The following is a 14,825-nucleotide window of genomic DNA, read 5'->3' on the forward strand; positions in this document are numbered from 1 at the left end:
AAACGCCCACTACTTAAAACCTCCACTTTGATTGGCTAGTAGTTCTGTCTGCAATCATTTTCACTTTCTTGATTGGTTCAGTGCTCGGCGGAGAAGATCAGCTTTCTCATGCACTCACACTCATTCGCGCAACAGTACAGTATCAACATAACTTTTTTTTAAAATCCCATATGCTTTCAATTAGATGTTTTTTGTTGTTGTTGTTTTTCGTTTGTTTTTTTGTTTGTTTGTTTTTTGCTTTACAATGGTTGTCTCGCTAACAAGGACAGCGTTTCTGATTCAGGTCGGTTTTTATTAATTAATTAATGTATTTATTTATTATTTTTTTACTTTAAAAGACCAAACATGTTATAAAAAGAGATAATCAATACTAATATCTGTTTTTGTTTGTGTGTGTTGGCTGTTAATGATTGGCGGTTTTGAGCAAAGATAAAAAAAAGTAAATTCAGGGACAATTTCATCGTGGCCCACCGAGGAAAAAGTTTGGGCACCCGTTAGTCAGTCTAGACGGTGAGTCTGTTTGTGGAGTGCCTGGAGTATAATACAAATTATATGAGTAATACAAACTATTTTACATTAACATTTTATTATATAGTGTATTTAATTAAACACTAATTGGTAAGTTTAAGTATAATTAAATTAATTAAAATGAAAATGAAGATAGGGAGATACTTTATTCGATGTTGTAAACTATTTTACACATTATCAGCTCATCTACGAGTGACCTGGCCAAATTGTGATTTTTTTTTCTTTCTTTTTTTTTCCCCAAACCAAATATGGCCCACGGAAGTCCTGTATGTCGTTTGTACTTGTCGGAGGTCATTGTGCTGTAATTTGAATTTGAAACCAGTAGATGGAACCAAATCTTCATGTTTAAAGCCATGCACGATACCCCATTGGCTATTCGTTTAATGATAATAAAAACTAGCTAGGATTATTGTTAGTTTGGTACATTTTGTTTTGGTTTTGGGCCTTGGCATAATATTTTAATCTCTTAGTTCAACTTTTCCTCAACAGCCCCCGTCTTTACTGTCACGGAGAGCTCTGAGCCCTTGGAATAAAACCCCATCTTCTCCTCTAGGTTGTTATAGTAACCACGCACCTCCCCTCCCCTCAAACCAGGCATGTGCCTCTCCTTCTCCAGTAGGGATGCTGCACTCACACTCACATAAAAAAACACAACACTCAATCGTCATTTTTTAATTTTAAACACTTTAATTTCTCCACGTGGAACAAAACCCAAACAGAGTAACTCCCAGAAATAAAGAAAACAGGGGAAAGAAAGGAAGAAAAAAAAAACAGATTCAAACTATTGAGAGAGCTTGGCATGCTTGACATGCTGCAGTGTAACAGGTGCATCGTCACCAGGCTGACGACAAATAGCAGAACCTTTATCAGTCTAGGACCCAAATTAATGAAATAAAAATATCTGTCTCCTCCTGGTTTAAACACATGAAGGATGGGGGAGAAATGACAGAGATGAGACAACAGTTGAGATGAGGATTCTGTCGGTCAGAAACACAGCAGCAGCTCACTGTCCCCTGAAATAATGGCAGGTGGCACAGACATCCCATCACGTTGGGAGGATGCACAACTTAAGCGTTTGTTTTGACACTCCCGTGACCTTTCATTAATGCAAACTTGCAAACAAGCACGAGTCTGATCTGCCAGATGGATTTTAGAGACAAATCTGTTGTATGCAATCACAAAATCTAGTGACTTCCATTAAAGTACACTGAAGTACTCATTGAATTTTGATTACGGAGAAACGTTAAAACCCATGCTTTGAACCTGGTCATTTTTTTTGTACAACAATTGAAAGCTCTGTGCAAATGTCTCAGGTCATTACTGGAGTTGTTTTGATGACTAATGTTTTAATGAATTTAAGGTGACCTAAATTATTTGTGCCTTTTTCTAGTTCATTCCAGCCTGCTTGGAATGGGATATTATCAAGCCCTGCTCAGCCTATAAACACAGCATAACATGTACAGAAGGTGAATTTTGACCCAGATGTCCTATTTGCATTGTTGTTTAATTTGATAGATTTCCTGCACTGCAAAAAATACAAAATAAAATAAAACTATGGACTTAGTACAAATGCATGCATTAGAATTTAACAAAACAACTCCTCTATGAAATGTGGGCGGGAATTAACAGTAATGATCAAATACAGTCTTACTTTTGTATTGCTTTCAACATCTATTAATGACTGGAACATGTGTTTTAGTGCACATCAGACATGTTGCTTAAGTTCCTTAATACATTTTGTTCCCGTCTTCAGATTCAATTCTGCATTCATTTCTCACAAAAAGTTAGTGTTGTTGAGCTTTTGGTTGAAATTTCATTATGAAGCCAATATGCACTATTAAATACAGGTCAACTTAATTTCATCTTCTTTAAAAGTCTGAGTGAATTCACATTCTTGCATTGCGTTTTGCACAACTTGGTGTTCTGTTGCAAGGAGCTGAATGGCAAAGTTTACAACAAGCCATGCATGTTTCAGCCATTTACCGATAAATGTCCAAGGACGTCCAGTTTTATGCATTTCTATAACTCTTGCAGTTTCTTTGCATGTCTGTTGCAACCTCCTCTCCAAGTCTGTGTTTTCATCAGGGCTTCTGATCACAGTAGTGTGTATAGTGGATGGAAATGCTAACTTAGCCTTTAGCTCTCTACATGCCATTAGCTCCCAACTCAATAAATACCCAGAGGCAGTACACATGTGGGGGATTTTAGTCATGTGGATAGTAGTACTTCCCAGATTCCATCCGCATGTAACGTGCACAGGGGGGAAAAAAATAATAATAAAGTCTACTTGAATGTTAAACAGGTATGAAGGACTACACCCTAACACCACCTGAGCCGATCCATTCCAAACACATATCCCTGTTTATGTTACCAGTTTAAAATATTCAACAAGTCCTTAGCACAGGCCGCTGTACCATCTTGCATGAAGTCCTCAACCAAAATGCCTATTCCAAAAAAAAAAAAGTCTCCCATCAGTACCTTAAGTGACCTCCGAACTGTGGCCCTCAACTGTAGTCATTCTGAAGTTTTTGGGAAGCTGGTCATAAGACACATAACCCAGGAGCTGTCACCCTCATTTAACCCCCACTAATTTGCCCGCAAGGAAAACAGGTCACCTGGTGACGCTATAGCCTGAGCTTGACACACAATCCTGACACATTTTAAACAGAAAAACATGCCATCGACTTTCATTGACTTCAGCTCTGCATTTAATACAATCATTCCAAATATTATGGTATCTAAATTAAATAAACTCATTCTTCCATACTCTGTCTTTCAATAAAGGACTTCCTCTGTGAGCACCCAACAAGAGTCATAGTATAGGGCTCCAACTCCCCTTACATTCAGCCTCAACAGCTACCTACAAAGATGTGTGCAATGTACATTGTACACTGACTAAAATGTTGGTTTCAATGATAATTTTTGACGCTCAAAGCAATGGTGAGGTACTGTTAATCATTTGCTCAATGTTGTCTTGGTCTCATAACGTCAAAATGGAAACAGCATGACTAAGAGGACTATTTAAAGGGGAAGTCAACCTTAAACAATATTATATATGTGACGTCACTAGTCTAAACATGACATTCTGATTGAGATTACATTTGTGGAATATGAGTTGTGCAGCAAAATGCAGCTGTTTTTATCCATGAAGATGACATCGCAGTTGCTCAGGGCTCAGGCAACGACCAATCACAGCTCACCACTTTTCTGAAGCTGAGCTGTGATTGGTTGTTACCTGAGCCCCGAGCAACTGTGATGTCATTTTCACTCGACACTCGACAGCATGCGACAAAATGGCCGCCTTCTGATGTTGATAAAAACTGCTGGATATTGCTTAAGTCATATTCACAATATTAACCAGATTACCGTATTTAGACTAGTATCTGCATAGACCATAATATTGTCAAGAAAAATTTGGGAGGTTAACTTCCCCCTCAAATGCCAATTTGAACCAAGAAATGCATTGGTTGATTCTTTGCTGTGAATTTTGCCATTCAGTCCTTTGTTGGAGATCAGCAAGTTAAATGAGTACGCTACGGGGAAACAAAAAAACAAAAACAAAAAAAACAGAACAGTTGGAAATGGATTCAAAACTTTAAAGACGGTGAAATCAAATTATTTTCTAAAGGTTATCGTGCATATTAGGTTCATTCTGATATTTCACTCAAAAAGCCGAAATTCCCTCAATTTGTACCATGCCACTTGCCAAAAGTCTGCCGGGATGTGTTTAGTATTGTCACATCCACAGTGGTACACACACTTGATTGTTGTACAACAGATTTTAAGCTTTGCCAGGGAGGGTCTGTCCTGAACTACCACCAACTCAAAGGAAGCACAGATCAATGACTCGTGTGCATGGAGGTGGCAAAGAGTAGGAGGGAAAAACAGAAGAGAGAGCGTCACTGCCGGAAAATGGTGGTAGGCTGGATGTGGATGAGTAGAGAGCATGTCCTCATGAGACGAACACACATACAACGGCTTTGTGGAGGCACACCGTAGTCATGCACTTTACTCACACACAGTACAGACGATGCCAAATGAAAGAGTGGGATGGGAAATAAGCCAAGAGCGTGCGTGCATGCATGCCCAGGTTCCACGGGTAGGCAGCCTCCAAAGAGTGGATCGAGGTGGTGCTGTGATTCAGTTCCTGCATTTGTCTCTCCTGTCAGAGATGAAAGAAACCGGGCAGGAGGAAGAACCAAAACGCTGGAGTCGTATAGAGTCAAGTTTACAAAATAAATAATATATCCATCAACATATTATACATGAGAGAAAATGTTCATAAAGAAATATTAGAAATCTGTTGTAAACTATGATTTGAAGATGAAAAAGGTATATATTGTGTCTTTCAGACTTGGAAGCGGGCATTACTTACTGTAATGCCATGGCCTGGGAATCAGACCGATTTCAGTCACTATGTGAACTACCGAAGCTCACTTTAGTCCAGTTTCTGGACCGTATTATGCAGCTCATTGACTGAGGCTGGTGTACCCTTCTTACATCCACGTCATCGGGCTCCGCACTGCAGTGTCGCATTCACGGTAGCTGGACTAAGATTTGAACACATTTGCAATTTAGCCATCTTCAGCCCAAATGTTTGGAGCTAAAATGGATTGTAGCCCTCGATGCCCTCTTCAGGTGGTTGCAGTCATTTTCCCAGGAACACAAAAGGGACAGCAGATCCCTCATAATAACTATAGAAGTTTATAGTTGTAGCACGTATAGCCTCATTCCAAAAACAATGCTATTATTAAATAAAAAAGTGGATAAACAAAATAGCCACTCCAATGTTGAGAAGAATCACCACGGTAACCAGGATAGCGCTGAATGCCTGCGGAAAGACAAAAAAGGCTTAATAGTAAATAATGACACACAAGAACACAGATGTTTTAATACATTCAGAGTATGTAACCTACGTATTAATAATAATTACAAAAATTTAAAAAAAGTAGAGTCATTGATCCACTGGAAGGACAAGTGGAATCATCAAAAGTGTATCTCCAGGTCAGATGTTCAAGTGCATCAATCAAATTACAAATGATGTAGACTTATGGGAACAGTCCCTTCAGTTCAGTTTTGGATTGGAAACCATAACTACTTGGGGTTTAAATTAGTGAAATAACACACAAAGATCTGTTTTCAACACCATTTTGGTTAATTTGATAGGGGTACAGGCAGACGTGAGCGTGTGCCACATGTCATCATTCGATACATTGATTGTATTGTTACTAATTCCATCTTTATCATATATTATTTTAATTATCTCACTGGCTATGTACTCCAAAATGTATGGTCCAACCTGTTTTTCCTTTGATGTCTTGCTCAATGACACATCAGCAGATGGTCACTGACAACTAAGGTCACATAGGTAAAGGCTAGTGCGACTGACCACCTGTCCGGTCTGGGTGGCAAATACTATTACAGTATTGATGCAGGTCTCGTGGTCTGTGTTTGTTACATTTGGTTTTGGTTAGATTTTGTTGTCATGTGTTTCTTGTGTTCATTTTGTCATTGTCTCCCTCGTCAAGTTTTATCATGTCCACCTGCGTTTGTCACTATGGTACCTTGTGTCATCTAATCAGCTCCCTCAGCCACGTGTGTCTATGCCCAGGTGTCTCATTAGTGTCTGTGTATGGGCCCAGTCTTGTTTCCTGTACGTTTGTTTGCTCCCTCGGTCCAAGTCCTTCCTGTTTGCTTTGGACATTTGTCAATTATGATTTTTTTTTTTTTTTTTTTTCCTAGTACCTCATGTGTCATTTTTGTTTAATTAAATTACCTTTTTAGCACCTCGGCCTTGCTGCCTTTGCTTCCCTGTGTTTGGGTCCTCAACTATGGGGAGAGATTTGTCTCAAAATTATTCTTTTGAAGTGCTTTTTTTTATATTCACAATTGTATCCGCAAACGATTTATGTGGGGCACCTTGTGTGTGTGCATTTATGACTTAGCCTATCATTTGTAAATATTCACTTCTGCTTGTGAATTGTCAAATGTGTATTTGTGGATCGGTGGGCACATGCATTTATTTTTGAGACAAATATCACACAGTTTCAAGGCATTGATTGAGATTCACACGCACAGGTTCCAAACTTCACGTGTGGAAAGGCCCGTTCCTCCTCCATCCGCTAGGAGGCAGTGTTGTTGTCTACATCGTCCTGAAATGAGTCATGTCCCGTTTTTGATTTAGAAGTAAGAAAACGAGCCTTTATCGAGTTTTCTATTATGTGGTCATTTAACACGCCCGGGGAAAAACTATGACAGTTATTTGTTTCCCTTCAGCGTACTTTTGCATTGAAGTCAGAAGATCGTCTTCTTCTTCTGCTACCTCTTCAGTTGCTGCTGCAGCGATAAAAGAAGAGAAGTTGGTCCTGTGGAATGGCCTCACAAATCACACTTGATTTTTATCTTTTGGGGTGTTTGAAGGCCATGGGTTATCAGGAAAAGATACAAAATATTAATCATCTGAAGGGACGTATATCACCAATGCATATTTTGCAAGTGTCACAAAAAATATATATATTTCAAGCTAAACCACAAACTAAAAGTACTCAGCTTCAATGTAATAATCCTGGAGTAAATATGGCACCTGTGTCCTCAGACACACAGTCAGGTCATCAAGCAATGAATAGAGTGAGTGATAATGAGACCAATAAGACCAGATATCTGATGACGAGTCATGGAGCCTTGAGAGTATGACGAAGCCAAGGCTGAACAAAGCGGGACAATCAAAGTCATGTTTATCGCCTTCAATGTGTGTGCCATCGTCTGCTGCAAGTTCTTGTCCCATAGGACCTGATGATCAACCAGCAAGTCTATAAAAGAGATCCTGCGATGTTTGCTTCATTCAAGACGAGGTGAGAGTTGTAGTGACAACTCATAGTTGCTTCCACATGACAATCCTTTGAGCATCTGACAATTCCTGGCTGTGAAGAATGTCGCTGCAATGGAGCACCCTCAGTGATCAGAAGCAGTATTACTGAAACATTATTGCAAATGAATGTGCTAATGAGGTTTCTGCTGATGAGCCCTATAATAGGCTTATCCTAGATCTGTGGCATATCATCAGGTCACAAGTGGATGGAATCCATCTGAGAGACTGCTCTTTCTATATCTACTCAGCAAGATGACTGTGCTACTCAGCAGCACAATGAGTGTCAGATAAAATACATAACACATTTGAAGTGTTTTCCCATGAGTGCCTAAGTTTCATTGTTAATAGAAATCATATCATGGTGAAGGCCTTACATCCAATAAACCCATTCATAAGCTTGGTTATTTTGCATATTTGTGTTATGGTTTCTGACACTTAACAATTAGGGCTCTATTTTCATGCCCAGCGCAAGTCTAGCACAAAGCGTAGTGTGCTTGAGTGGAGTTTTCCTTCTTTTGGTATTTTTTTAGACTAGCACAACTAGAAGTGGCTGTTGGCTCACCAGTTTTCTGAAGCTGAGCTGTTACCTGAGACCTGAGAAACTGTGATGTCATTTTCAATCCACAGCAAGTCTGGAATTGATAAAAACTACTGGATTTTTGCTGCTTAATTCATATTCCACTAACACAATAATTGTCATGACTAAGGTCATGCAGGGGTTATGCTTACTGTCGTGACTAGGGTCATGTAAGGGTTATGTTTACTGTAATGACTGGCGTCATGCAAGGGTTATGTTTGGGTTATGATCATGAGGTCAAGAATATTTAATCTCTTTATCTGGTCAACAGCCAATCAGATAATTCCATGTCAGTCCTGTTACCCACATGTGTAGCCACAACCTATCAGATCGACTCGCTGTCTATATAAGCCTGTCTGAGACGTGTGTGTTTTTGTCGAATTATTACCTCTGTTCCTCTGTGTAATTCACGTTGCTTCTCGTCTAGTCAAGTTTGTTCCACGCCTCTCGATGTGAATAGTTAAAATCTTATTTGTGTCAGATCATAACAATAATAACCAGAATACTATATTTAGACTCGTCGGGCTGAGAGAGAACATATTATTGTCAAGAACTTTGGGGGATGGGTTAACTTCCCCTTTAAATACATTTAAAAAGACAGCAAGAAGATCTCCTCTTGCAAATGATGTGAAGTTGGCTGCTTTGGATGGCACTTGACTGCCTTCCACCTCTGTCATGCATCCATGTGTGGCATCTGGCATCTTGACATTGTCCAGCAAGCAAGGGTCACCAATGTGCAAACAATTAGTATTGAATAATATATAGTATGGAAAAACAGTTTTGAAGTCAAGTTGTTGATCACAATACAGTAAATATTGGAATTGCTGTCTTTGCAATTGCATCCACCTTTGTTCTCCATTTAGGTTAAGCGCATTTCCCATGTACAATATACTGGTGAAGAGCCACCCTTACAGTCAACGTAAGTCATTGCACAAAGCGAGTGAGAGTAGCCAGCTTGTTGCAACATTCTGCGTCTATTTATCTCAGTGTGACGATAACTGTGTATGCTGTGAACCTGCTTTACACAAATCCCGCTTGGTTCTCTGCAGCTGCAAACTCGCACCCCACCTCAACCTACCACCCCCCACCACTGTTGCTGACACCCACCCGCCGATTGGCCACTGTCGAAGCAAGGCATAAACTGTTCCCTAGCAACAGAGCGCTAGTTAACCAATAGGGGGGCATCTAGAGGAAGCCCTACTTTGCCAATCTGCTGTTACTAAGGTGCAGAGAGGACCAGCGGGTTTCTCTCGCTGCCTGTGTGTGCGTGTGTGTTGAAGGAGGTTCATCAATGGAAGCTAGCAACCACAAGCTACTACATGACATACTGACATCCGGTCTGCTCTAGACAAATGATATCGAAGTGAACTAGCGTATTAAGGATTGTGAAGCTGTATGACAGTGTTGATGAGTCCTTATACAGTATGTATATGTGCTCAGTGTTTAGTATTCTCAACAGGATAGTTCCCCTTTTACTGCAATTTGCTGAACACTGCTGGTGTATGTTTGTGGTGGATTAGCATGGTTCAGGCCATGCACCTGGTGAGACAAAACATGGACGATAATAACCAAGAAAATCCTCTATTTGGTCAACTATAACTGATGCTTCTTTAGAATAGATCCCAAGATATAACCTCTGATGATTATCTCTATATAAGGGATGATATTTTTATTTATTTATTTATTTATTTATTTCTAACGACACTTAACATGTGAAACCAGTCATTTTAATCATATCATTTAAGTTGCAGAACAGGGTGAAGTTTAGGATGCTGATTCAAATGCTAAACGTATTTTAATATCATTATTATTATTATTATTATTATTAGTAGTAGTAGTAGTAGTAGTAGTAGTAGCAGTAGTAGTTTCTTTTACATTGATTTTTACATGAAATAAAATGCACATGTAAAACACATTAGCATAAATTGACTTTTGTGAATACTTTGAAAAGTTCTCTGTTTGCTCCTCATCCTCTGCGTGTCTTAGTAGTAATTATGTAAATGGTCATCCAGGAATTTAGCTTGTCAGTAGCACCTTGGCATAATATTAACACATGCACACACAACAGTTAGCTTCTCTCATTCCAATTCAAAGACAGGATAATAGTGCTGTTTCTGACCACGTGAAATGTTTTCAAGTTAGAAAAAAAATGTCAACTAACTCCTTCCTAACATAAACAGTGAGCAATATGACAAATGGTAATGATAATCGTGTTAGTATTGAGTGGTAGAGGGGGAGGTGACATATTCTTGAGTTGCTAGGATTCAAGTGCTTGGAAAAAAAAAAAGGGCTAGAAACACCCTTGTTTCAGGATGATGGCCTAGAATTTTGAATGTTCTATACAGTTATAGTCTAGTCAGACACGAGAAGTTGTGTGCACAGAATAACAAGCCAAGACGATCTATCTTAACTAACACGATGACTTTTTGTGGGCGCATACAGTGGCTGCTCTGCCCTGCCACCCGGATGAGTCACTTTGAAAGGGATGCACACTAAATCATAATTAAAATGAAATAATATAAAATAAAATAAAATACATCAAATATGTGCATATCTGTACAGCTATTGATTAGTAACATTGATTTGATTATCTTGCTTATCGCGGTTTTAAAAGTCGGTCCACGAGGACCAGGTTTCCCAACCCCTGCTTATTGATTAATTAAACACCTCAATCGGAATGAAAAGGCCAAATCCAAATGGAACAACATTCAGATTCACAGGAGTGGTATCCTATTGCCAATCCAAACGAGTGTTATCTAAACAGTTCAATAGGAAACGCCAGGCTGCAAACGGTCTGCGCATGCTCTGTCTTGACGTAAATGTATTTTAAAATGGCGGTGTCTTACCAAAAGATCATCTGCAACGTGGAAAGTAGCTATAAAGTACTTGTAACATATATATTTTTTATTATTATCAAAGCATTGCTTCAATAAAAGTGCTAAAACTACTGTGCCTAACAGATGAATGAACTCCATCTTGATAAATCATGTGATGTTTACATCAATCACCGCGCGTCCGATGGCTGAAACACGGCTGCTCTGATTAATGTAGTGCAGGGGTCCCCAAGTTCAGGCCTCGAGAGCCCCTATCCATCCTGTTTTCCATGTTTCTCTCCACGAACACACCTGATTCATGATCGGGATCGTTATCAGGCTTCTGCAAAGCTAGCTGATTAGCTGATCATTAGATTCAGCTGTGCTGAAGAACGGAGACATGGGAAACAGGCTGGATAGGGGCTCTCGAGGACCGAACTTGGAGACCCCTGATGTAGTGGAACATGTAAACAGCAGATTGGAATGGTTCACGTCAAACACCAAAATAAAGACGCAGGCATCAAAATAAAGATGCGCCCATTTTTACGCAGGGTACACGTGCGCCTGTCTCCAAAATAGATCCGGAAGTCATATACTGTACTGATTATCCAGTGACATGTACGGCTCATGTCTAGTAGGCTAGCAGGCTACTTTGAAGAAGCAAATTTATTTGCATTCTGTATTTTCTAAATACAATAAAAGTAAAAGTAATTTGATCAGAAGTCTGTGATTATGACTGAATGTATTTTAGGAGCTGTTGTTAAAATGCTTCTCACTGCATACACGGACACGTCACTTCTATGGATTTCACAACCTGCACATGTCAAATAAAAACAATTGTTTCAAACTGTCACCACCACAACAATGACTACAGTATCACCTTCGAGGGGCGCTAGATCTTATTATAGCCACCAGAGCTGCAAGAGGAAAACTGCTTAAATGTGCATCGTGGAGTACACAAATGTTAACGTTAAAGCTTTTTCTACATTGGCTCCATCCGTGAGCTTTACACAGAGGATGGATGCAGTTGCACTTTATGCCAGAGGTGGCAGTCGCGAGTAAATAAAAAAAAAAAGGGACCAAGTCCGCGATGCTCCTTTGTATAGGTCGCTTGCACATCGTAATGCATCATGGGAGTTTTTCCTTCGGGCGCCATATTGGGTGTCCGCCGGTTCACAAGGTACACTCGCGAGTTACACGGTAGAGCTTATCAACCTGATGTCATTTTCGCAGTATTTTCACGATTTACCGGAAGATCAAAAACAACGATACAGGCAGAAGGTGTCTCTGTGTGGTGGGATTGATCCTAATTACGTCCTGACCAAGGGTGATTTTTTTTTGACGGAGAAAGCTTGCTGGCCAAATGTGACATCTCTGGACATCTTTCCCTACCTCGTGTTGACAACATGCTCCATAACACGCCACCAAATCCCTGGAGGCTTACAATTATTTTGTAAGCGGGTGGATACAGAGTGTAAACTTTAACATCACATCAGAAGAAACGGTTGCTGTTGCACGTAAGTAAACCACATGGTGTTGGTAATTCTGCACACAAAAATGTTGATTTGTTCTCAGGCTTCCTGTTATCATTGTGTTTACATGCACAGCTGGGTTTACCTGATGTGGTTTTTCTAATAATTTTATAACAGGCAAATATGGCAGAGCGTATAAGAATAAAAAGTAACTATGCACAGCCTCCCCGTGGCTTAATTAAATTTAATGCTACCCTTTCACTAGTTACATGTTACTTAATCAACTTATTCTAAATGGTTAAGGTTAACCACTCTCAGAGGACGTATTTTTAGTTTCAGTTTCCAGTACAATAAAACGTGTTCATGGTAACTACTAACTACTGAGCACACTGACAGCTTTTCTTATGATCTCACGGTTAAGGAGGCTGTCACAACACCCAATTTCTGTCTGGTGCCAGATGGCAACAATTCCCATCACTTGTCACGACAACACCAATAGTATTACCAGGTATGTATGGCTTTACTTTTTGTAGTTTCTTATTTAATTTTATGTTTCATATTTTCATTACGTTTGTCATATTTTCAGATTCAGGCACAGATGAGTTTAACTGGACGGACTTCTGCGACTTTGTGGTGTGGACAAAGTGTGATTGAGCGAGTCCACCCAGATCGCTCGTTTTGGCCAGTTGGAAAAGCCAGAGTTTTTTTTTCCCAAAATCCCCTCCTTACCTGAACTGCTCGGGAGAGCATTTACTAGATCAGCAGTGGACTTCCAGTGTTCCTGCTCAGCCGCTGTCACCTACCACTTGCTCATGTACTTCAAAGATGCGGAATAAAGTAGTTTTTTGTGCTGCAGCAGATTGTAAAATCAAATGATATCACTTGAAGTGTGCCAATCTAGACTGCCAAAAGGACAGTGGTTTTGTGACAAGTGTGAAACAAGGATTATTGGGAAAACTGTAACACAGTACTGGTACTTGTCTTACATTAAACAAATTTAAAAGAGAGCAACTTTTTCCTCTGTACATAGCATAATGAAAGTCATTGCGTACCCCATCAACATTACATCATACCGTCATCTCAGGATGGTAGGCACCTGTGCTAAAATAAACTACGTTAATTAACAGTTCAATTTTTAACCCTGAAATTACTACATCTAATCATTATTCACTTCATTTTTTGTGCTTTTAGAAATAATAGAGATTTATGCCATTACTTTAAGAGGGACCATATTGCACATTGAGTCAAATCCTGTCATTTGTATTATGTATAGCTTTGTAAACAAACCCAACAATAGAATTTGTATAAACGCTGCCTTTATTAGCGCCAAACAAACAGTCGCATGTTGTCCTCCTCCAATGCTTTGATGCTCGCCTTCGTTTCCATCATGTCATTGGCAATCAAGTCTGTGTGGCATGAGATCCCTAAAGAAAAAAATAAATAAATAAAAAAAATCACAAAAAAATACGGTACCAGTAATAGGTTTAATATAGTAAAGTAGTATAGTTTTTTTGTCAGTGTAAAAGAAATGTACACATTTTGTTGCATTTTTTAATGTATGAACATTGCTACAGGCAAATACTTATTTCTATAAACACTTCCAAATGTCTCTAAAATATAAGGTGCGTGTACACACACAAACACATACATTCACTCATGCATACAATATATCATGTAATGAATTCTGAGTGGCATACCAGAGTCAATGATGTCAGCAGTACTTGAGGGTACAGGTTACTGGAGCCATCTGGCTTCATAACTGCAACAATCTCTGCCACTTCGAGTCGTCTTTTCTTTGCTTGTCTCTCCTGTGCACGTTCATATCTTGGCACCGACTGGGCTGAGACATAGATGTTGTAACTTGGGACCCAACTTTAATGTTGGAGCCCAGTCGGGATGATTGGACAGAAAAACGGGCGCAGGGCGACCTGTTAAAATAAACAAATATATAAACAAATAAAATATGGAAAGACTGGTTATTTTACCGCAGTAGGGTGGCCGTGAATAAGTTCTTTAGCATGATGTGTAGGCTACCGGGGGTCTGTTTTCTTGCATCACCCCCTTCTGTCTCTTTTTTCCAAGTTCACATTTTGCCACCAAAAAACATGTTATCGGCATTAAGAGCCCAAGACTAATCAATCCAATTTCAGCAGTAAACACTTTGCACTGGCACTACTTGGGTGAAAATGTTCGATGTTAGCTTTCGGCTAACGTCCGCTAGCCAGCTTGTACTACCGAACTTGCTTGCTCATGAATCCAAAACATAAGCAACTTGCCCATATATGGGCGGTCGAAACGTTATTAATCCTCATGCATTAAATAAAGGTAAACAAGCTTACCGCTCACAAAGTGATCGCTGCACACACGAGCCCAAAGTAACGACTTCCCTCCGGAGTCCGCACTCCTCTGTCTCCAGGCCCTGGTTCCTAATTATTTTCGGAATTCGGAAAAAAGACCGACCATTTTCCCCCTTGGCTTTGTTCGAACAGCCAACGATGCAGCAACAATGTACCATTTTAAACGCAGAAAACAAACGTGATAGATAGTGTTAGACCGAATCGCTACGT

At 39.6% G+C, this 14,825-nt stretch overlaps 1 protein-coding gene and 2 long non-coding RNA genes across 4 annotated transcripts in view; 1 reads left to right on the forward strand and 2 right to left on the reverse strand.

Annotated features, from left to right (window-relative positions):
* Window positions 1-1,192: 1,192 nt before the first annotated feature.
* jph3b (junctophilin 3b) overlaps window positions 1,193-14,825 on the reverse strand; it is a 45,523-nt gene continuing 31,890 nt past the window's right edge. For both annotated transcript variants that reach the window (XM_077516489.1, XM_077516488.1), the window contains exon 6: window positions 1,193-5,359. In XM_077516489.1, coding sequence (XP_077372615.1) covers window positions 5,279-5,359 — 81 coding nt within the window. In that variant the 3' untranslated portion in view covers window positions 1,193-5,278. The remainder of the gene's footprint in view (window positions 5,360-14,825) is intronic.
* LOC144015966 (uncharacterized) lies at window positions 11,896-13,670 on the forward strand. Its single transcript, XR_013282818.1, has 3 exons — window positions 11,896-12,303; window positions 12,680-12,766; window positions 12,845-13,670. It is a non-coding gene; the product is annotated as an uncharacterized LOC144015966 (long non-coding RNA).
* LOC144015967 (uncharacterized) lies at window positions 12,846-14,777 on the reverse strand. Its single transcript, XR_013282819.1, has 3 exons — window positions 14,598-14,777; window positions 13,956-14,186; window positions 12,846-13,682 (listed from the first exon to the last, which is right to left on the reverse strand). It is a non-coding gene; the product is annotated as an uncharacterized LOC144015967 (long non-coding RNA).

Source organism: Festucalex cinctus, chromosome 3 (assembly GCF_051991245.1).
Source record: "Festucalex cinctus isolate MCC-2025b chromosome 3, RoL_Fcin_1.0, whole genome shotgun sequence".
NCBI classification, from domain to species: domain Eukaryota; kingdom Metazoa; phylum Chordata; class Actinopteri; order Syngnathiformes; family Syngnathidae; genus Festucalex; species Festucalex cinctus.